This window comes from Saimiri boliviensis, chromosome 13 (genome assembly GCF_048565385.1).
Source record: "Saimiri boliviensis isolate mSaiBol1 chromosome 13, mSaiBol1.pri, whole genome shotgun sequence".
In the NCBI taxonomy this organism is placed as follows: domain Eukaryota; kingdom Metazoa; phylum Chordata; class Mammalia; order Primates; family Cebidae; genus Saimiri; species Saimiri boliviensis.
Genome location: NC_133461.1, coordinates 9979286 through 10001432, shown reverse-complemented (window position 1 = coordinate 10001432; position 22147 = coordinate 9979286). Strand labels below are relative to the sequence as shown.

Below are 22147 nucleotides of genomic sequence, written 5' to 3'. Positions count from 1 at the left end.
TTTTCCTCTCTGTCTTGACACTAGTCATCCATCAAAAAATGCTAATTATATTAGTTCTTTCATAAGCTGTCTCCCTTGGAAGGAATTTCTAAAATGCAGAACCATTATTATGAATTTACTTGAAGTATAATATGTCATACATTTATTAATGAGAACAAGAATTATAGAAACCACTAAAGAATTTTTTCTTACAGTTACAAGAGACAACCTAAAATATATATATAAATAAATAATGTAAACAGTGCTGTCTTTTTAAATAGAATGAAGCTAAAGGATCATTGAAAGTTTATTCTCTGTAAGGCAAACTATGAATATACCTTGTAAAACCTGTTTGATCTGTCTTTAAACAAAAAAGCCTTAATTAATAAATTTTAGACTGTAAATGGTCAGCTCCAGGGAACGAATGGAATTAGAATATTATGATAACTCATGGGAAACTGAAAGCTCCCTAAAAAAAAAAAAAAAAAATTGGTATTATTTCAAACCTCTTTTCAATGGAAATCTTAATTTAGTTCCATATTATAAAATGAAATCATATGTTTGGGTCTATGTGTCACTTTTGATCACTGTTGAAGAGCTTTGATATGCTTAATACATTATTCAGGGAGGAAAGTGATGCTAATACTATTCACATTTACACCTTTGAACTTTTAGTTCATATTTATAAGAAAGGGTATTATCCCAGTAAGTTATTATTCTTATCTTCAAATGAGTGCCTTCAAACAGCCTAGCAACTCCTCATTAGTGTGGAGGATATCCTCATTAAGTGTAAGCCTACTGTTTTAGCCTGGACATGTTTTTCCTTTGATCTAGAACTAAGAGGACATTAATGACCAAGTTTTAGAGACAGCTAGTATATCCTCTCCCCAAAATGCCCATCTCTTTGGTTCCTGTCTCAGAGAGGCTTGAGAAGCCAGCTTCCCAGGGCACAACACCAGACACACAAGACAAGGAAGGACACAGAATAGATAGCAGGGTACATCGAGGTATGTAAGTCGTTATTTGTACAGTCCTGAATATAAAACTTTATCCATGGAAACTAAATCCAATATGATTTTGTTCAACTCCAAAATTTAAGTTGTAAATTCTTAGATTGTTTTCATTGCCATATGTTTGCATTAACAGCAAAATACTTCATATCTTTAAAGTTAAATTCAATCACATGTTACTTTAAAATATTAATAATCAGCACCAAAATTGAAAATGACAGCCCAGGATCCTGAAGAAATATATAACATTGCTTTGTCTACTAGTAAGACTGGTTTAAAATGAACCTTGCAATAATTCAAAAATGCTAAAGAAATTAGAAATATTCACTAAAAGAAATTGTTTTCTTACTTTTTGTGCTAAGGAAAATTAATGTTTTAAAAAGAACCCCAGAGAAAAATACATAAAGTCAGCCAAAACCAAAATCAGAAACTAAGCCTTTTTTATTTATTCCAATCCTAATCAAATATAAATATTTTATACTGCATTTCTATTAATATGCTGAAAGCTGACAATAGGTATAGAAATGGGTTGTTTTGCCTACAGTTCTAACTACATCATCTGCATGCTCTGCTGCACTAAATATAATGAAACTTGGTCTAGGTGGAAGATAGCACAGCCCCTGAGACAAGAATAAATTCAAAAAGGCAACATTACTGGAGCTATATAATCAACACCTTCCATTGCACAAGAAACAGGCTGAGAAATGACCTTTACATGAGCCAGTGAAATAGCAAAGTGTTTTTTGTTCCCTTCTCCAATGTTGTCCGTGTTGGTGAAAGAAGAGGCAGATTTCCCCCGTGGACAGCTGCCACTTTACCAGGGGAAGCAGCTTTTCACAGGCAAACTCTCACACGCTTGGGTGTGATTGGGCCTGTCAGGGGTATTGTGGGTCACAGTCTAAGAACAGGAAACACCATCTCTAAACACAGAAAACACAGCATCAACGCGGAAGGTGGCAGAGGCCAGGGATAGTCTAAAGCACAGCAGGAAAATATTTGCAAAGGAGGATGTTGTAGCTCTCTAGGTAGTGTAGTGCTCCTGTGAAACCATCGCTCACAATCACACTGATAATATCTTTTATTTCACAGTGCCTGACAGTGTTCAAAATGTGTTCATAGTTTGATCCTCATAGCAGCCCTCTAAGGTGTCAAAGGTAAATAGTTGGAGAGATGGGCAGCCCCAGACTTGGGGGTCAGGTGACTTTTCCAAGGCCCGGGTCCTTCGGTTCCTCATCAGTATGTTTCCCCAGGATGCCACCTGCCTTCAGAGGCAGTGTTTGAACTGTGCAGGGTATCCTTTCCACTGCTCTGTGCAACCTCGCACAGCGCAACTTCATAAGCCTGGTCTCAAAACCTTACCTTCTTTAACATAATACTAATTGAAAAGAAACACAGGAGATTTCCTTTTTAATTCTCTTTTTCTACTTTGCTAATTTCATCTCCCTTTCAATGTGTAGGAATGCTTAATGAAAACAGCGAGAGAGGTTATCACTGGGAACTGAAATGTGTCATCAATCCCTGGATGGAAAAGATAGCAGGAATTATATAATATGATCGCTCAAGCATTTAAAATGATAGACAACAGAGCAATACAAAACTTTATATGATGGAGTTTCTGTAATTCATCCTTACATATGGCAAAAAATGAAATCCTATAGATATTACTTTAGATATTGCTTAGCACAATCTTTTCTTCATAGACAAGACAGCATTGAAAATGAACATTTCATGGAGGTTTAACAACTAGCAAAGCTGAAATAAATATTTTTTACTAAGATTGCTTTGATCCATGCCATGATAGGTATTACAATATGCAGCCAAGGGCTTTGGCCATTAAGAAAAATAAAATATATACTGCTTGAATTCCCATTAGGTTCCAAGGGTAAAAGAGTAAATTTCTCTCAACTGCTTTCCTTATGGCATTTTCGTCTCATTCTTTATAACGGTGCTGAGTTGAGAAAAGTAAAAGAGATTCCAGTAAGTTCCCACCTTCTTTATACTTCCAGAGTTTCATCTCAAACTGGGAGAGTAGCTAGAGAGGGAGTGAGGCAGCCAGCTCATTCTGTCTTCTCCCTCATCTTATGTCGCTACTCAAGAACGGGGTGTTTGAAGAGTCCAGAGAGGATCCAGTTATAAAAATACCTGAGGCACTTAGACCAGCTCTCTCCAAAATTAAATGGAGTGCTGAGTTCCTGTTGTCTGCTACTGATGAGCGCTGCTTCCTTTCCTTCTCCTGACCCACCAGGACTCTGATATTGTCATGGAAGCCCAGTGGCTTGTCAAAGCAACAGTGTAACGGCTTTTCTAAATACCTGAAATTACTCTTTCCAGAAAACCAAAACTCTGTCTGTATAAATAGTTCTCAGTTATGTACATGATTCATTCATTTCTACCAAGAGCCCCTGAATTCTCCTGAAGGTGTTAATAACTGAAGGTATTTTTGGAAATATGAAATAACTTTATTTGGGTCCAGTCATGGAAATGTGGTGATCTGGGGGTGGTAGACAGAGGATAAACTACTCCAAAGAAGCGTCAGAATCTTACTCATTTGGGCAGCTTTCCCGATCACCACCCGTCAGCCTGCAGTCACATATTTGGCTGGGCAGAGTGCCTTGCATGCAATGAGTGACGAATAAACGTTTGTTGAATGAGAAACAAGCTAATGAGAACTGGGTCCCGTGAGAAGGCTTTCCGCGGCCCCTGGTTCTCTCCTCATGTTCCATAGAACAGGAAGCTACCCTGGGCTTGCTCTCAGAGTAGTAGATTGAAACTTACATATGCAGAAATCACCTAAAGTGTGTTTATTTTTATTTTTAAAATATTTATGTATTTACTGAGACAGTCTCGCTGTCACCCTGGCTGGAGTGCAGTGGCGCGATCTCCACTCACTGCAGCCTCTGCCTCCTGGGTTAAAATGATTCTCATGCCTCAACCTCCCAATTAGGTGGGATGACAGGCATGAGCCACCACATCAGCTAATTTTTATATTTTTAGTAGAGATGGGATTTCACCACGTTGGCCAAGCTGATCTCGAACTCCTGACCTCAGGTGATCTGCCGGCCTCAGCCTCCCAAAGTGCTGGGATTACAGGCATGAACCACCCTGCCTGGCCCTGAAGTGTATTAAAAATAAGGACTCAGTCCCCTCCAGTTTCCAGCTAAGCATTAATCTAAGCATTATCAGAAGGCTACGAAATCTGAATATCTGAAACAAAGTGTGCCTTGCATCAGGCAACATCAAATGGAGAGCTACCAATGGAGGAAGAGGCTGTGCACCCTCTCTAAGGACCCATCACCTTCCTTTGCTTCTCTTTCACAACTGAACTTCTCTCACCAGTGGATACTCATGTGTCTTGTAGATGAAGTCAGCCAGCAGGGAGAATCTGATTTTCTCACCAGCCAGCAGCTTATGCTATCAGGGAAATGCAGTCGGTACATCCAGCCAGAAGTATGGGCAGGTTGGAGAGAGGGATGTCTAGAATATCTCATGAGGATCAGACTTTGTAAATAGTTTTTATAAATTTTACTTGATTTCCCCTTTCTTGCTTCTTGGGCCTTTTTCTGTCTTCAGATTGTAACTGACTTGTGCACTGAACAATGCTCATTTGAATAACCACTCTGGACTCAATCCTTGATTTTCATCACCATTTGACTACTGACCTTTCCCATTCATCTTTTTGTTCTTTAACCTTTTATTCGCTACTCTCTCTCACCCCATATCGTTCCTCCAGTTTCTGGCTAAGCATTAATCTCACATGGGAGAATATGGTTAGCCTCCAAATTCAAACTCTTTTAATGTCGTGTTTGAATGCCACAGCAGAAAGGATTCCAGTGCCTAAATATGCCTTGTCCTAGTGAACTTGCTTTATTGTTTTTATTGTTGGACTGTCTTAGTCCATTTGGACTGCTATAATAAAATGCCATAAACAAGGTGGCTTATAAACATATATCCCTCACAGTTCTTGAGGCGGAGAAGACTTAAGATCTAGGTGCCGCCATATCTGGTGTGTGGTGGGAGCCCACTCCTCCTAGGTGGAGGCTTCATGCTGTAAACTTACATGGTGGAAGGGCAAACAAGCTCCTTTGGGCCTCTTTTGTTTGATTTTGTGATTTTTTTAAAAATTGAGACCGTCTCACTTTGTCACCCAGGTTGGAGTGCAGTGGCATCATCATAGCTCACTGCAGCCTTGACCCTTTGGCCTCAAGCAATCCTCCCTCTTCAGCCTCCCAAGTAGCTGGGGCTACAAGTTTCCATGCTGCCATGTCTGGCTAAGTTTTTTTTATTTCTTTGCAGCAACAGGGTCCTACTTTGTTGTCTAGACTGATCTTGAACTACTGGGCTCAAGCAACCCTCCTGCCTTGGCCCAAAGTGCTGGGTTAACAGGCATGAGATACTGCACCAGGCCTGGGTCTCTTTGATAAGGGCACTAATCCCATTCGTGAGAGCTCTGCTCTCATGACCTAATTAGCTCCCCAAAACCATACCTCTCACTATCATTACACTGAGAATAGGGTTTCTACACCTGAATTTGCGGGAACACAAACATTCAGACCATAGCAGACTTTTTTTTGAAGTGGCTGAAATCTAAGTCATTAGAACCTGTTCTAGCACGTATGATCCTATAAGCTCAACATTCAAGAATACGTTTTTAATTTTGGCTTTGTGTGTGTGGCTTTCCAAAATGGAAGGAGCCTCTTCAGTGATAATATGAATCACAATAAAATATATTCAGTTCATTCTGCACCCCCCAGTGACTGTAGAAGCCAGGAATGATGTAGTGAAATAATTAGAAAAATGTCTGGACAGAAACTTAGAAAAAATACTTTTTCCCCAAATTTAGGGAGAGACTATAAATCTGACCTGACGACTATATAAATGTGAATCCACAATAAATGAAAACCTTTGCTAATTAATTTTCATAGACAAAGGAGTGAATGTTTTGCTATTTGAAATTGCAGATGCTTTACAACTGTAAAGGTTCAAGAATTTAACACAACTTACTTAGTTAAGAAAGTGTAGGCCAGGCGTGGTGGCTTACGCCTGTAATCCCAGCACTTTGGGAGGCCGACGCAGGTGGATCACGAGGTCAAGAGATCGAGACCATCCTGGTCAACATAGTGAAACCCTGTCTCTACTAAAAATACAAAAAAATAATTAGCTGAGCATGGTGGTGTGTGCCTGTAATCCCAGCTACTCAGGAGGCCGAGGCAGGAGAATTGACTGAACCCAGGAGGCGGAGGTTGCAGTGAGCCGAGATTGCACCATTGCACTCCAGCCTGGGTAACAAGAGCGAAACTCCGTCTCAAAATAAATAAATAAATAAATAAATAAATAAATAAATAAATAAAGTGTAAAATTTTTGTTTCTTATTGAATATGTCTGAGGAACCCCTTCTCACTGGAAGGGGATAATTATAACTTGCCATTTTAAATCACCCTTTTCAGATGACTCACCTTGGTGTGATACTATTTTCTGCCCCTTCTTCCCAGTTTTATGTAGTTTGATGTTTAAGCACACAAAAATCTTACATGACCTTATGAATAAAAGGAACCCCAGATTCAATCATCATCTGGTCTGGTCTGTTCCAGGCTGTCATCTGCTGTAATAAATGTAACTGATCTCATTTGGGCTTGGCAGGGATGTGCTGTGACTCTCCACTGAAACCCCTGAGATTCTGGCCAGTTTCGTAAATCCTGGAGTTCTCACACCCTGCTGTTTGACTCCAGTCCTCCACAGTGCAATTTTTGGATGCCCTGCAGCCAGACCTGGGAAGGTCAGGAGTGTATCCTTTAGCTCACCCATCTAGAGATCAATTTATTTCACATTCCTGCATTTTCCAGAATTTTTACTCAGATAAGAGAATTTTCTCTCAGATAAGAGACTTCAGGATATACAAGTCTGACCCATGCTTCTAACTTCCCGCTCGCCCCCAATCACCCAGGTCCAGATGGAACAAGGCTGCCTCTTAAATCATGTTCTAATCTCCCTCTAGCTCTGATTTATAGCAAAGCTGACTTAATCATCTAGATTTGGCTTTTACAAATCCATCAAAGTCGGCCTGGCTAGTACTCAAATCTTCCTCTGAATCTCAGAAACAAAAGGTTGACTTCCTATTTCTTTTCCTGTCATGATACTTTCCATGGCACATAAAAGTCCTTGGTAGATTTGGGGAAAATGTCCCAATAATTTCTCAGTGGAGAAAAGTCCTTAGCATACTAAAAAAAAAAAAAAAAGAAAAGAAAAGAAAATCCATAGTAACTCCCTGCCCCCTTTACCCAAGTCCTGCTGTGTCTGCAGCTGTTTGTGGAAGAGGAAAGGTCTCCTTGGATCTACTGGGCAGTTTTCTTCTTATCTTCTCAACTACAAGCTGGCTCAGGGAGTGAACATCTACATGGATCTCAGGAGAAAGAGAACTCGAAGAGCAATGTCTATCGTGATGCAAACACGAGAACAGAAGTCTTCATTTAATATACATTTTTTTCTATTCTTTGATCTTTCAAGCACCAACATGATTTTTGAGACAAGGACAGCATCTGCAGTGCATCCCACTCATCCTACCCATCCCTCATAGAAAGTCCCCAGGGTCACAATCAGGTTTCCAGTGGCTCAGAGGAGGGCTGGAGAAGTCAGAAGACAAAGATATACGCTGTGTTACTTAGGAAACCTCTAGAGAAACAGACAAATATACATATACATATATTATACACATACATATATGCATGCATACATATACACATATATACATGTACATATGTATATAAACATACATATATAATACATATACATGCATATATGTATATGTGTGTGAGATATATATATATATATGTATGTATATATATATATATATTTGATTTGAGTATGAGAGGATGAAATCAAAGGTGAAAAAGGACTGAGTAGGATTCCTGACACAGAAAACAGTAGGAGCAAAGGCACATGCTCATTAAGAGAATGCCAAATGGCTTAGGAATGGCTGGAATGTAGATTTCTGTGCCTGGAGTGAGGCAGAAGCTGATACTCAGTAGCAGAAAACAGCATTTATGATGATTCCCACATCTTTTCCTTGGGAAATGAGAAAAAAATTCATTAATTTATAAAACAAAATGGAAGGAATCAGACTTGATGTAAAGCTACTTTTTGATATTTTTTATTTCAGTTATTTTTAAGATACTACATAGGTAGGGATAAGGCTTAGAAATGCCGAAGAATCTCCCATCAGCAAGCAGTGGTATTAAACCAATAATTGTGAATAATAGTGATCAGGAAAACAGTATGTAAAGAAAGATGAAAAGCTGACCAATGATAGAGGACTCTAGAACACAGTGAAATTTCATGAGTTGACACAACAGCAAAAATACTAAATACAGGTCTATTCACGTCAACCAAAGTTTCTGTATTTCGTGAGTTAAATCTGGCTTTTTCCCTCAGTTCTGTTCAATGACTCTAGTTTTGTGTTGTTTCTGCTTTTTTACCATTACCTGAATTAGCAAAAATTAAGAACTTATTTTTCCTTCATTATATCTGTCCCAATTGTTCTTTTCAAGCAAGATGTTTGTCTTTTTAGCAAAAAGGAAAAGTTTTATTTTCAAAACATTAACTGAGATAGGCTTGACCAGACTTTACTATTTTCTCTTTCACAGTTAGAATCAATGTCTAACAGGAGGTAGGAAACTATTTCAGTTCCATTCCCAAAATGAGGTAGATGGGCACCAGTAAGAAATGAGGATTAGGAGCAACTCTGTGCATATTGGTTGAGACTCCAACCAACTGAAGAAGAGGAATTGGCTGTCATTGAAGTGAAAAATACACTCAGCCAAGGGAAATTCCCACATACAATCTGTTCAGATACCAAATCTGGATATATGCCTCCAAACGTGAGGGCAAATAAAAATGAAAAAATGAGATCTATGAAGCAAATAAAAAGTTAGGTAAAAAATACATGTCATCCTCAAATTTAAGAACATGGAGTGGCTCTAAAAGTTTTATTGCAAAATCTAATAAAGGCTTTCAAAAAGAAGACTCCTTAAAGGTCAAAGAAGGAAGCCATAGGAAGAAATAAGAATAAAATAAATACATGTTAAGATGATGGGAAGAACAAATAATGATAAGGTTTTTCAGAAAGCTTAGAGAAAGGATAAATCAGTATGGAAGGAAAAGAGGGAAGATACGCAATAGGGAAAGATACACTACGTAAGAGATACAAACAAGTAAAAAGCCAAAACAATTAGGGATGTTCCTGTTTTTGCAGCCACCAAGCAGTCTGCTCTGACTTCTACAGGATCCTGGGTGGAAACCCACCACCCTCCCTCAAACACCAACATCCCCTTTTGTGGGTTGAGCTGCCAACTTTTATAGATTTTATTGTTTTCTTTTCCTTCCTATCACTTGTATTTTCAGGGAACAAGTGTAGTTGGGAAAAACTCATGTAAAAATAAAGGTAATGAGATATTAGAAGTACTGTAATACAGATTTATGCTTAATTCAGCAAGAGAAACAGAAGTGATTGGTCCATTCCTTAACTAGAATTCATTAGGAACCATGATGAGCCTAACATTGTATAGCTGAGAAGACCAAAAATATCAAGGAACAATATAAACTGATACTTTTATTTTTGATAGGGAGATATTTACTCCATTTCTTAGCTTCTACATTGAAGATAATTCAAACTGTTCACTAACTTTTTCAATGAAAATTAAGAAATAAAATTTAATGTGTTAAAATGAAGTTAAAAATTTAAGCTTGAAAATCTACTAAGCTGAAATGATGACATTTGAAATTATAAAACATCTAGGCAATTGCACATGAAATTCTTTAATGTTTAAAACTTACATAGATTCATGTTGTTCATTTTAGTAAATTTTAATTTCTATTTCAAAACAAATTAAAAATTGGTAACTTAGACAGAATGTGATAAACACCAGTAATATCAGCACTTTGGGAGGCCAAGGTGAGAGGATCTCCTAAGCCCAGGAGTTTAAGGCCAGTCTGAGCAAGAGAGGCCCCAGCTCTATAATAAATATATGAAAATAAAATGTTAAAAATTTTAAAAATCAGTAGATCAAACATATGCCTACATCTTTTATAATACCAGTTGGTATTTGCCATGAGTTTTTTAGAATGATTTGTGTTTTGTTGTTTTACTGGGTAACTTGTTTTGATAATGCCAATTTTTTTTAAAATGTGGTGCTGTATCAGAGATTTGTAGAGAAAACTGTAACACAGTAAGGATAATCAATTAAAAACTTCAGAATCCCCATAGAAGTTTATATAATCATCTATTCAGAGTTTTTTTGTTTTTGTTTTTGTTATTGTTTTGAGACGGAGTTTCGCTCTTGTTACCCAGGCTGGAGTGCAATGGCTCGATCTCGGCTCACTGCAACCTCCACCTCCTGGGTTCAGGCAATTCTCCTGCCTCAGCTTCCTGAGTAGCTGGGATTACAGGCATGCACCACCATGCCCAGCTAATTTTTTGTATTTTTAGTAGAGACAGGGTTTCACCATGTTGACCAGGATGGTCTCGATCTCTTGACCTCGTGATCCACCTGCCTTGGCCTCCCAGAGTGCTGGGATTACAGGCGTGAGCCACTGTGCCCGGCCTACTCAGAGTTTTTAAATAAAAAGTTAAATGCATATATGTGAAAACAAATGTAATTCATAGTAATGGTGATTACTTATGGTTTTAAAAATGATTTTTAAAAAATTACATCTTCCATTGAAAAAAGTAATATGTTTATCTCTGAAAATCTAAAATCTAATACAGTGCCTGACAAGTAGACAAGTGGGTGGTGTCCAAAAATATGTTGACAAAATGATCGAATATAACCTGAGAAGAAAAGTCAAGCCTTAGTCAATATAAAATCAAATCCAGTCTTGTATTTATTTTCTATTTGGCTATAAGATTTTTGTCTTTCTTCTATAGTCAGTTGAAATGCTGAAAGGATCTTTCACATGATTAAAAAAGTATCTTAACTATATTTAAAACAAAAGGAGGAATAAAAATATAATTTTAAACCCTGATTACATGCTCTTTTAGCTCTGAAAAAATAGAATTCTTTTTAGGTTCCCCTCAAAATGGTGGGGGAAAAAAAGCATAACTCTAATACTAAATACTCATATTTAGAAACTAAATAGTAATAAAATTTGGGACAGACTAAAAACTGTCCCAATCATAACATGGCCATTAAATTCATGTTAAAAGGAAAGTACACTTCTTAAATGACAGAACCCAGGGTTTCTACTTGTCTTCTTTTTTATTAGCTCTTCACCACAAGACTAGGTGTGAGTATAGATCAGTAGCTGTTCCATGCAATACACACAGATGCCTTCAAACAAGTTTAAAATAGAACAAGTCTATGCCAGCTGGAAACATAAGAACATATCACTTCTCTGTATTTCTTTTAACTGTTTTATCTGCTCCATTTGGAAGAGTACAGTAGCACCAAGGGACCATTCTTCAAAAACAATGTTTCTTTTATATTTTGTTCTGCTTTTTTTCCCTATCAGAAACTATAAAATCAATACTTTTTATGTAGCCACTATATTGATAATTTTCATTCGCTTTCATCAACAGATATTTCAGGGGTACACTGGGTGCTTTTCGTGATTGACATTGGGAGTTAAAAGTGTTAAAATTCCTAATTGTCAGGGAATATCTGATATGTTTACAATAAAGCCTCCAGGAGATATATATACAGGGCAAATATAAAATCATCATTTTAATTTTTTTTCCATTAAATCCTTGTTAGCATGTAGCCATATAATAAGGATAACGGCAATAATTGTAATTAGAGTCTTATGACTTACATGACATCTTCACATGGTGGGTGTTTTGATTCTGAATTTCTGAGGCATAAAGTAGGGTAACTAGAAGAGCATTTTGTATGTATATATTTTCAAAGATTTACTAAAGCCAAACTCCAGATGTTCAGAGAAACTCAATTAGTCATCTTATTGAGTTAAATTTTAAAAAAAGAATAATATAAAATGAAAACTTTGAAAATATGTGAGAAGATAGATTTTAAGTAATGTGACTATAATTGTGCCATCACTGAGTACACAGGTGGAAGAATTGGTAGAGTTTGGGCACAAATGTCTATCTTAGAGATGGTTTATGTTAACTCTTTCATTTAAAAGTTTAATTTTAGAAAGGGCCAAGTGGTATTTCACAAAGCTAATTGGCAGGAGAGCCCAGACTAAAACCAAGATTTCCTTGTAGGCATGTGTGTTAGTCCATTCTCATACTGCTATGAAGAACTGAGACTGAGTAATTTATGAAGAAAAGATGTTTACTTGACTCACAGTTCTTAACAGGCTTAACAGGCAACATAGCTGGGAGGCCTCTGGAAATTTGCAGTCTGGCAGAAGAGGAAGCAAGCACGTCTAACCATGGCAGAGAAGGAGTGGGCGGGGCGGGGTGGGGCGGGGAGGAGAGAGAGAGAGAGAGAGAGAGAGAGAGAGAGAGAGAGGGAGAGAGAAAGAGAGAGAGAGAGAGAAGAAAGATTGGGGGTACATGGTATTGTAAGCCTGTAGTCCCAGCTACTCAGGAGGCTGAGGTGGACAGATTGCTCAAACCCAGGAGTTCAAGGCTGCATTGAGCTATAAGCATGCCTAGGCAACAGAGTAAGACTTTGTCTTTATGGAAAAAAAAATCATAAATCTGTAACATTTCCTTTGTTTACCATGTATGTAAAGAGCTATTAGTGAAAATGTTTGTTTCTATACTTACACACCGTCTGTTTCACTTTGCCCCAGTAAATAGCAGTTAGTTTTTGTACATTCTTCCAGAGTTTAGTGTACATACATGCAAAGAGGCATGTAAATTCTTCCCATGCACATTTACATTGACATAAAATTATATTTATTGTATACAACATGACATTTTGAAGTATGTAAATGTGGAATGATTAAATCTAGCTAGCTAACATATGCATCACCTCACATAGTCATCCTTTTCCATGGTGAGGAACATTTATCTACCCTCTGTGCATTTTTAAGTATACAATATATTTTTTTTAACTATACTCACCATGTTATATGATAGAACTCCAACTTATTCCTATTTAACTGAAATTTTGCCCCACACATTTTTTACACAAATATTAACACAATCTATATATTACTTTCACCTGAAAGTTACTTTTAGTAATTTTTTCATAGAGTAAAAAATTTTTAAAAATGTATGTAAACCCTTAAACAGTGCCTGTAACTTATTATTCACTGAATGCTACTACTATTACAATTATGACTACTACTGGAGTAGCTGAATTTCTAAGATATGTTGCTAAATGAAACAAGAGAAATTAGTGTTGTGAAATTTCAATCTTTTTCTAGTTTTTGACTTATGATATCTTATGATTTCTATTATTTTTAAATAGGATTTTCAAAGGCAGATTCATCTATCTTTTCCTTCTGTCACGTTTTTGTTTGAATCTTCTCTTGAAATCCCTTCTCCTTTCTGAGTTTGTATAAAAATTCTTCAGTATTTTCTTGTAACACTTTTCCCCATTTGCTTTCTTTGGAATTTATATCAATGGAGGAAAAGACATGAATTCAGCTTTTTTCCAAATGGCTACCATTCAACAGTTTATTGAAGAGATCAGCTTTTCCCTACTGATCTGAGACTCTACTTTGACCATAGGTTTGTTATGTGAACTGGGTCTATTTTTTGACTTTCTGTACTGTTGCTTTATTCTGTTTCTCCATTTTGCTCAGTTTCTTAGATCACAGTCTGACTCAGAGTAACCAATCTTCTCATAGCAGCTAAAAAAAGTAAAATTCTAGCATCGTTAAATGACAATAAAGATTAAACTGTTAAAAAAATAAAAGTGTTAATTGGTTTTAACTGCTCTGTGGAAAAGCTGTGCTTTGAAGAATTTCATTATGTTCTATAATTAAACATTAAATTTTAAATACTGAATAGAAATACCACTGGGTTTTTAGGAACATGCTCCTGTTCTACCCCATTACTGAGAGTTTAACATTTCTGTGTGCATGGAGAATAAATATTTGGTTATTAAATATGTATACAACATTGCAAAACTTAGTGAGAATGAAATTATACAGCTGTGAAGATGGGCAAAATTGCCAGATGTCAACTAATTCATCTGTTGCAAAATTTTATCTAGAGACCCACAAAAAGTTAAAGTGTCTACACTTACTTTTTTAAGTCAAGTGTTTCCATAATTTTTGTCTTGGTAAATTTCTTTCACACATGTGGGAAGAAAGAGTGACATTTCAAAGTCACATCTTCGTAGAGAGCCAAGTTTGAGAGTTACAGGCAAGAAAGGGAGGGCATGGTCTATGCTAGGAATTTTTTCTCCAGAAAATTCCTCCATGCACCATGTTAGGGCTGATTCTGCCCTTGAAGGCAACTAAAAAGGAGCACCTCCTTTGGGATTCAGTTTCCCTCAAATATATACATCCACATGATCCTTAGTTATTTTTTTATTTATTAGAACATAGCAGAAATAAGTCTGACAGTACTGTTATTTCAAGTGATTCTGGATATGAGTGGTAAAGCTGGATAAAGAGGATATTCTTAGATTCCATAAAGGAATGTAATTTGAAAAACAGACATTTAGGGAAAAGACTGGGAATTTTACATTCTTACTGCATTAAAATATATTGACTCCTGGCCGGGCGCGGTGGCTCAAGCTTGTAATCCCAGCACTTTGGGAGGCCGAGGTGGGTGGATCACGAGGTCGAGAGATCGAGACCATCCTGGTCAACATGGTGAAACCCCGTCTCTACTAAAAATACAAAAAATTAGCTGGGCATGGTGGCACATGCCTGTAATCCCAGCTACTCGGGAGGCTGAGGCAGGAGAATTACCTGAACCCAGGAGGCGGAGGTTGCAGTGAGCCGAGATCGCGCCATTGCACTCCAGCCTGGGTAACAAGAGCGAAACTCCGTCTCAAAAAAAAAAAAAAAAAAAAAAAAAAAATATATATATATATATATATATATATATATATATATGGAGAGAGAGAGAGAGAGAGAGAGAGACTCCTTAGCACATGCTGGTAGTGTCAGATACAAGGGTTCCCAAGGCCAGCCTCCAGCTCAGTACTTCTCTAGAAGACTCACAAGACTCAGAAAGAAACACACCATGCTCACAGTTTGGTTCACCACCATGAGAAATAAGATTAAAATCAGCAAAGAGTTAAGTCACAAGGGATAAAGACCAGGAGAGTCCAGGCAAAAGCTTCCAAGGCCCCTCACAGTGGGGTTATAAGAGGACACCCTTAATTCTCTCAGCAATGACATGTGACAATACATGCAGTGCCATAAACCAGAGAAGTCCCCTGAGCCACAATGTCCAGGGTTTTTATTGGGGGTCAGTCACATAGGCATGCAGCAGCCCTAGGACTGACTCAGCTACACAGGCTCCATCAGAGTAAAGACAGGCACTCCTGCTAAGCTGTCTCTTGTTGGGATAAATATATATGGTAAAATGGATACAGCATGGCCCAAGGTCTCAGACTTACAGAAATAGGCAGAATGTCCCAAAGGCCCAGAGATTATATCCCAGAAGCCAGCCATAGGCCATCCTAAAATTAGCAATGAAGAATGTGCAAGGTTTGAATAACCAACTGGGGCCTACTAAATTAACTCTTTCCTGCCAACTATCACATGCATTACTTCATTTCCTTAAAAAAAAAAAAAAAAAAAAACTAATAAAATCTTGTTGCCAAGTTAATAAGTAAAATAACTGGCTCACATTAATCCCCCATTGCCCTCCTCATGGCCCTAAAATTCTCCCTGGTAGCACATATCTCCCTGGTAGCTCAGGCTTCAAACAGTGCCTAGGTTATAGTAGTTACTTGAAAAATATATAAATTTATATGACAGGCTAGAGCACTGTGGTTGAAATTGGTGCCCTAGTCTTTTGAATCCCATATTGTTACGATTTTCCTATCTCACAGTGTCAAAAACAAACAAAAATAAAGAAAATTCTGGAAATAAATGTGGCCGTTCTGTTTACCTCTTAGAATTTTTATAAGGCCCTAGAATATTCCTCAGAGCCGAAAGAAACCTCAGATTATATTATCCACCGTTCCGTTTTAGATTTTAAAAAGTTTCATTTTGTACAGAGACATTGTTAGATATAAAGAGATTACATTTGCAGTTGCCGGCAAATATCAATAGAATTTTAGTTTGAGGTAAGGACAAGTATGTCACCTGTATTTTCCCTTTTTCACAAAATGAATGCAATTGAGGAATGTGTGTCTTGTTGGCAAGGGAGTCAGAGGGCTCGTATGTGACTTCACACCTCTGTTTTAGCTTTTCCCAAGTTAAGGAAATAATTCTTTGGGTTCATTTGCTCTTTTTGTCATTTTTCTTTCTAACATTTGCTTTATGTATCACAGTCTTTAAAATGCTGTACAAATACAGCTTCTAATTTGTCCTCCTGTGGGTCCCATGTGTCATCTCTCACTTCTCTTCGATGAAATGGCGACCTGTGGAGAAGGTTCTGTAGTCCAGTCATTATCAAACTCTAATGTGTGTGGGGGTCACCTGGGGATGTGTTAAATGCAGAATTAAGTTTAACAGTCTGGACAAGCTTCCAAGCAGGCAGATGCTGCTGATCTGTGGACCATGCTTTGAGGAGCAAGTCAAATGCCATCTAAATTATTTCTTTTTTCTCCTAATTATCTTCTCTAGTATTGGCTCACTGCCTCAAGACTATTTAGACAGACATGAAGCATTCTGTTTCCTAACAGCCCCTAAAGAACACATTTTAAACAGTAACAAGAGACACCTAGAGTATTAGTCCATTTTCACACTCCTATAAAGAAATACCCAAGACTGGGTAATTTATAAAGGAAAGAGGCTTGAGTCGGTTGCACATGGCTGCAGAGGCTTCAGGAAACTTACAGTCATGACAGGAGGTGAAAAGGAAGCAAGGACCTTCTTCACATGGTGGTAGGAGAGAGAAGAGCAAAGGAGGAACTTCCAAACACTTACAAACCATCGGATCTCATGAGAACTCACTATCAGGAGAGCAGCATGTTACAAACCACCCCATGACCCAATCGCCTCCCTCCCTCCCTCCCTCCCACATGTGGGGATTACAAGTCCCTCCCTCAACACATGGGAATTACAATTCAGGATGAGATTTGGGTGGGGACACAGAGCCAAACCATGTCACCTAGCCCATTTATTCCAACATGGCTGATAATAAACATGAGCTTCATCTAGGCTGACATACAAACTCTGAAAAAAGAGCATCTTCTACCTAAAGTTTCTTTGCTTTTCATGCTGTTTTAAATGCCTTATTTCATGATCAAAGAATGAAGCTTACAGTTTTTATTTCAGAGACCAAAATCCCTCCTGTAAGCATAGAGGCTTCTGCATGGGGCAGAGTTACATCCCAGGAAGTGGACAAGCACTGGAGCTTTACATCTCAGTGACCGACTGGGAAATCACAATTTGTGTTTTCATCACCTCATTTCCAAAGGCTAATAAGCACTGTTTTTCAGATGACTATAAACAAAGCTCAACCTCAAACAAGATGCACTCCCTGCTTATCAATGGTTTTGTTGCTGCTGCTCCTTACGCTTCTGAATCAAAGAAAGCTCATTTGTTTCACTTTGTGAAAACTCCTCATTGTTCCCCCAGACTTTCCATTTCACGCTGGGTGAATTTTATTAAGATCTCTTTCAGAGAAGCTAAGTGCTGGCTCTGTAGGGCCCTAAGGGACCACAGCTGCAGCCTCCAGAACGTCTGAAGCCACTTGAGACAATTTTTTTCTATTGAAAACTCCTTGGAGAATCATAGAGAAGAATCTAAAATCTTTTTGGTGCTTAGTTTCTCCTCATGAATATTTTGATGTTATAACTTGAAAATTGCTTGATGTTATAACCTGAAACTCGACACAGAAATCCAGTTAATGTCCAGTATCCAAATATTAGCATATTGATAATGGGTGGGTCTTTCTGAAAACATTCAATGATTTTTAAAAGCTAGCTTCAAATATTAAAATATTTTCCATTTTAGAGTTAGCCTTTGTTAATGAAACTTTTCTATAATCCTATTGAATAACAACTTGTCAGTGGAGTTTCTCCAATAAAAAATGTTTTTAAAAAGTAATTCTAATTAGTTGAAAAAGAATCTGCATTCTGATTTTTCCCTGAATTGACATACAAATTTTATTATATACACTCAGAAATGACATAGTGATAGCTATTTGTCCGTAATATTGTATCATGATAGCATAATAGTGTATATCATAATGGCAGATAAAAATACTGTAATTAATCTAGCCATTTTTCTATGGTAGATATTTAGTTACAGACTTTCCCAGTGATGAAATTAGTAACAGCTAACATTTTTGAGTACTTAATGTGGGCTAAGCAACACTAAATGTTTTTGTATCAACTCTTTTAACCTTTTTAAGGATCTTGGGTCCATTATTATTCCTACTTTAGAGGTGTGGAAAGTGGGTACTACCAAGTTGAGTAACATTCCCAGGGTCAATTGCTGGTAAATGGCAGAGCCAAAGTTTCAACCAGATATTCTCATATCCAAATAGAGTCTCCTTTCTGCCTTGTTGTACCCCAGGTTATACCAAGATTTGCGTAAGGACTCAGTTTAAATAAAAGATTCAGCCTGTATGTGCAAATCCATAAACTAAAAAATATGTAAAACTAAAGTGTATTGAATATAGTTTTCTCCTTGTTCCAGTAAGTATAAAATTGCAGATTTATCGTGAGTTCTTTAAATTTCAAGAGCTATCAGCTCATAGGTAGTAGTGCTATTATGTTACAAGGTAAAACATTCTTAAAGAAAACATCTATTTTTACTCATTAAATATTGGAAATCATCCACTGCCATACCTAAATCACTTTTTTTCTGTTCCTTTACATTGTTATGAATGTTTCATTTTTAAACATCCTAATGTACCTGGATTTTTATTTTTAGTTTCGTTTTCATATACCATTTAAAGTTGCATCTTTTGGTTGGTTTGGTTGCGGCTGAAGCAGCCTTACTAACTCCCATGGAGGTCAGGAGGAGGCGGCAAAAGAGCAAGGGCATTGATTACATGGAAAACGGTGACGCACTTGAACACACGGAGACCTATCTCTTTCCCCTGTCTCTATTCTCACAGAATGTGCGACACAGGAGAAGGACTATTCACTTTTCAAACAAGGGAAGGAGAAATGATCTATCAGAAGGTCCATTCTGCGACACTGGCCATAGCTGAGCAACATGAAAGATTAATGCTAGAGATGGAGCAGAAGGCCCGGGTAAGGCCCTTTCCCTGGTAACCTATCAGCTTGGAAATGAATGTCACTGAGGTCTGATGTGCAATGTGGATGTGTGGGGCCATTCACACCGGTGCCTCAGTGTCCACCCTGCCCTGATGCTGAGGACTTACCCTACCCTCTCATCTCTCTAATATCCTACTCAATATGTCACAGAAGAAGTTGTTCGTGGCCACCAACTCTGAGCCCTGCACTTCTGGCATCTACCCATAGAAGGCCTGTTGCCTTGGATGTCAAAGAGAGTGGCTTGCATAATCAAATAAGAAGCAATGTTGTCTGCATGTCCCCACATACAGTTGGACAATCTGAGATTTAAATACGGGCTCAAAATAACTAGGAAGATTAAGTTCTCGCCAGAAAGGGTTCCGTTTTTTAAAAATCTTTATGTTTATCCTAGCTGCTCTAAAACTTCTAGCTCTTTCTGTGTATATATAATAAAATGTTTGCAGAAGGAGCTTATTTTGGTTGCCAACAGAATAATTTGTCTATCGTCTTGTCCTGGAACTGTATTCCAGTTTTAGGATCAAGCTAAAAAATAATCCAGTAACAAATCTAAAGTAGTAAATTCTATCAATATGACTAGCTAAAAAATAATAAGATTTACTACCAATTTGCTTAAAAAGCAAACAGTGGAATGACCATTGATTATAATCTTAAGAGATGAGTATTACTTTCTAGGATTTATAAACATGCGTTAGAGTTCATCTATGGAAGGACAGTTGGTGTTTGGGAAGCATCTATAATTCTCTTTGTGAAACATCAATAAGTCTGTTCTAGTTTAAGACAGTGAAGTTTTATATTACTGTTATCTTAGTTTTCATTTCTAAAATTCTATGAAATATTTTGAAGTATACATTTCTTTTAAAGAAAACAAAGAAATAGTTTAAGTGATCATATGTTATTCTTAATGCACTTCTAAGTTTCTCAATATGACATGCATATATCTATCTCTCCATCTGGGGTGTGGTTAAAAGAGCTTTCTTAACACCTCAGGAGGGAAAGGGCAACACAGGACATTGGACTCCCCATGGGACTGAAAGAGTAGCTTGAGTTTTAGTAGGATGATTAAGATGTGACTGTGGGAATGACTAAAGAATCAATCAGAGAGGGCTGGTAAAAATTTTCTAGGAAAACTTGGGTTAACTATAAATATTGTAACAGTTATCTAGTCAATATGATGTTTTTCTAGTGATTAACATCAGGTGGGAAACATAAGTATCAAATTTCAAATTATTTCAGAGCTATGCACATTGATCATCAGCCCATATTTTCAGTCTGCTGATTTTCAACCATAATTAACCATGGGGTTAACCATGATGTCAACTTGCTGTTAGTTAACCTTTGTACTTCTTTACTTATAGTTGCTTTAAACAAGTAAGAACTCATAGAGTGATTTCAATTATATTTTAATGATGGAAATTCCAAGAGCTCTTTCACATACTGTAATTATCTGCCATAAAGAGGAGCACACGATTGGTGCTCTGGGCTTGCATCCCAACATCACCACTTACTGGCTGTGTAATCTTGGGCAAGTTATTTAACTCTTGTTTTCCTTTATTCATAACAAGGGCATGTAATAGTTCTCTTCATTTGGTTGTTATGAGGTTTCTGTGCATTCATCTACATAAAGTGCTGAGAATCAGACCAAGCACACAGAAGTACTATGAAAGCGTTCATTATGATGAGGGTGATGTCGGAGTGACCTCGAATAATTATCAGAGTTGCTATTATGGCTACATAATATCCTTCAAATGCTTTCAAGTGTTTTGTGCTGAAACATTTGCTAAACAAAATTTAATTAACTTTTGTTGTTGATGTTATATATTTCTCATGTCCTGTGCCACTGAGAAGAAAGTCAAAAGACTGGAGGCAAGTAACTGCTGTTAATGGCTTAGAGATGAGATAATGGATCCAGTCACCATAACCTCAGGCAGTCTAGAACTAGGGTGTACACCGCAGACATGAGTGCTCGTATCAGTGCTGAGACAGATAGAAGGGAGAGTGCAACAAATGTTTAACAGCAGGCTCAATAAGGCTCAACAGAGGAACAAAATGTTTCTAGAAATCACAAAATCAGAGACTCCATCACTTGGCACATACATGTCAATAGAGTGCTTGGTTCAATTCCAGAAATGATTTTACAACTGTGCTTTTCTCTGAAGGTTAATGCTAGTAAGAATTACTCCATGAATAATTTGTTCTTTAGAGTAAACCGAACTAATCCTTTTCCAAGTGCAAGCTGCCTCCATTTGATAAATGCTTCAATTTCTAAAATTCTACTACCATAAGCTAAGTTTTCCAGTTCTCCCAGATATAATTTTTTTTAAAGATACCTCCTCTACATACACAAAACTGTTGTTTGAGACAGGGTCTCGCTCTGTTACCCAGGCTAGAGTGCAGTGGCGTGAACACAGCTCACTGCAGCCTTGACCTCCTGGGCTCAAGCGATCCTCCCATCTCAGCCCAACTAGCCGGTACCACAGGCCTGCACCACTACTCTCAGCTAAATTTTTTTTATAGAGACAAGGTCTTACTATGTTGCCCAGGCTGGTGTTGAACTCCTGGGTTCAAGTGATCCAACCTTCCTTGCCCTCCGAGAGTGCTAGGAATGCAGGCGTGACCACCATGCCCAGAGATATAAAACGTTTAAAAACAACTTCCAACAAGTGTGAAAGAATATTTAAATACTCTCTAACTCTTCATTTGCTATTTAAAATACAAAATTATAACTTAAAAGTTGGATAAACAAACTCAAGTGAGAAATGTCTCAACAACCGTTTCTTACTATAAAACAAAGAATATGATCTTTTCATGTCATATAAGACCTTATTTTGTCCTTGTTTATAGCCTTCTTAAGGGGGAGGGGCACATGAATAAACATATTTGACATGTATC

At 37.5% G+C, this 22147-nt stretch overlaps 1 protein-coding gene across 1 annotated transcript in view; it reads left to right on the top strand.

The window, feature by feature from the left end:
* The window catches only part of DOK6 (docking protein 6), a 456281-nt gene that overhangs the window by 335519 nt on the left and 98615 nt on the right, over positions 1-22147 (top strand). Inside the window, exon 6 of the mRNA XM_003926000.4 lies at positions 19096-19234. Coding sequence (XP_003926049.1) covers positions 19096-19234 — 139 coding nt within the window. The remainder of the gene's footprint in view (positions 1-19095; positions 19235-22147) is intronic.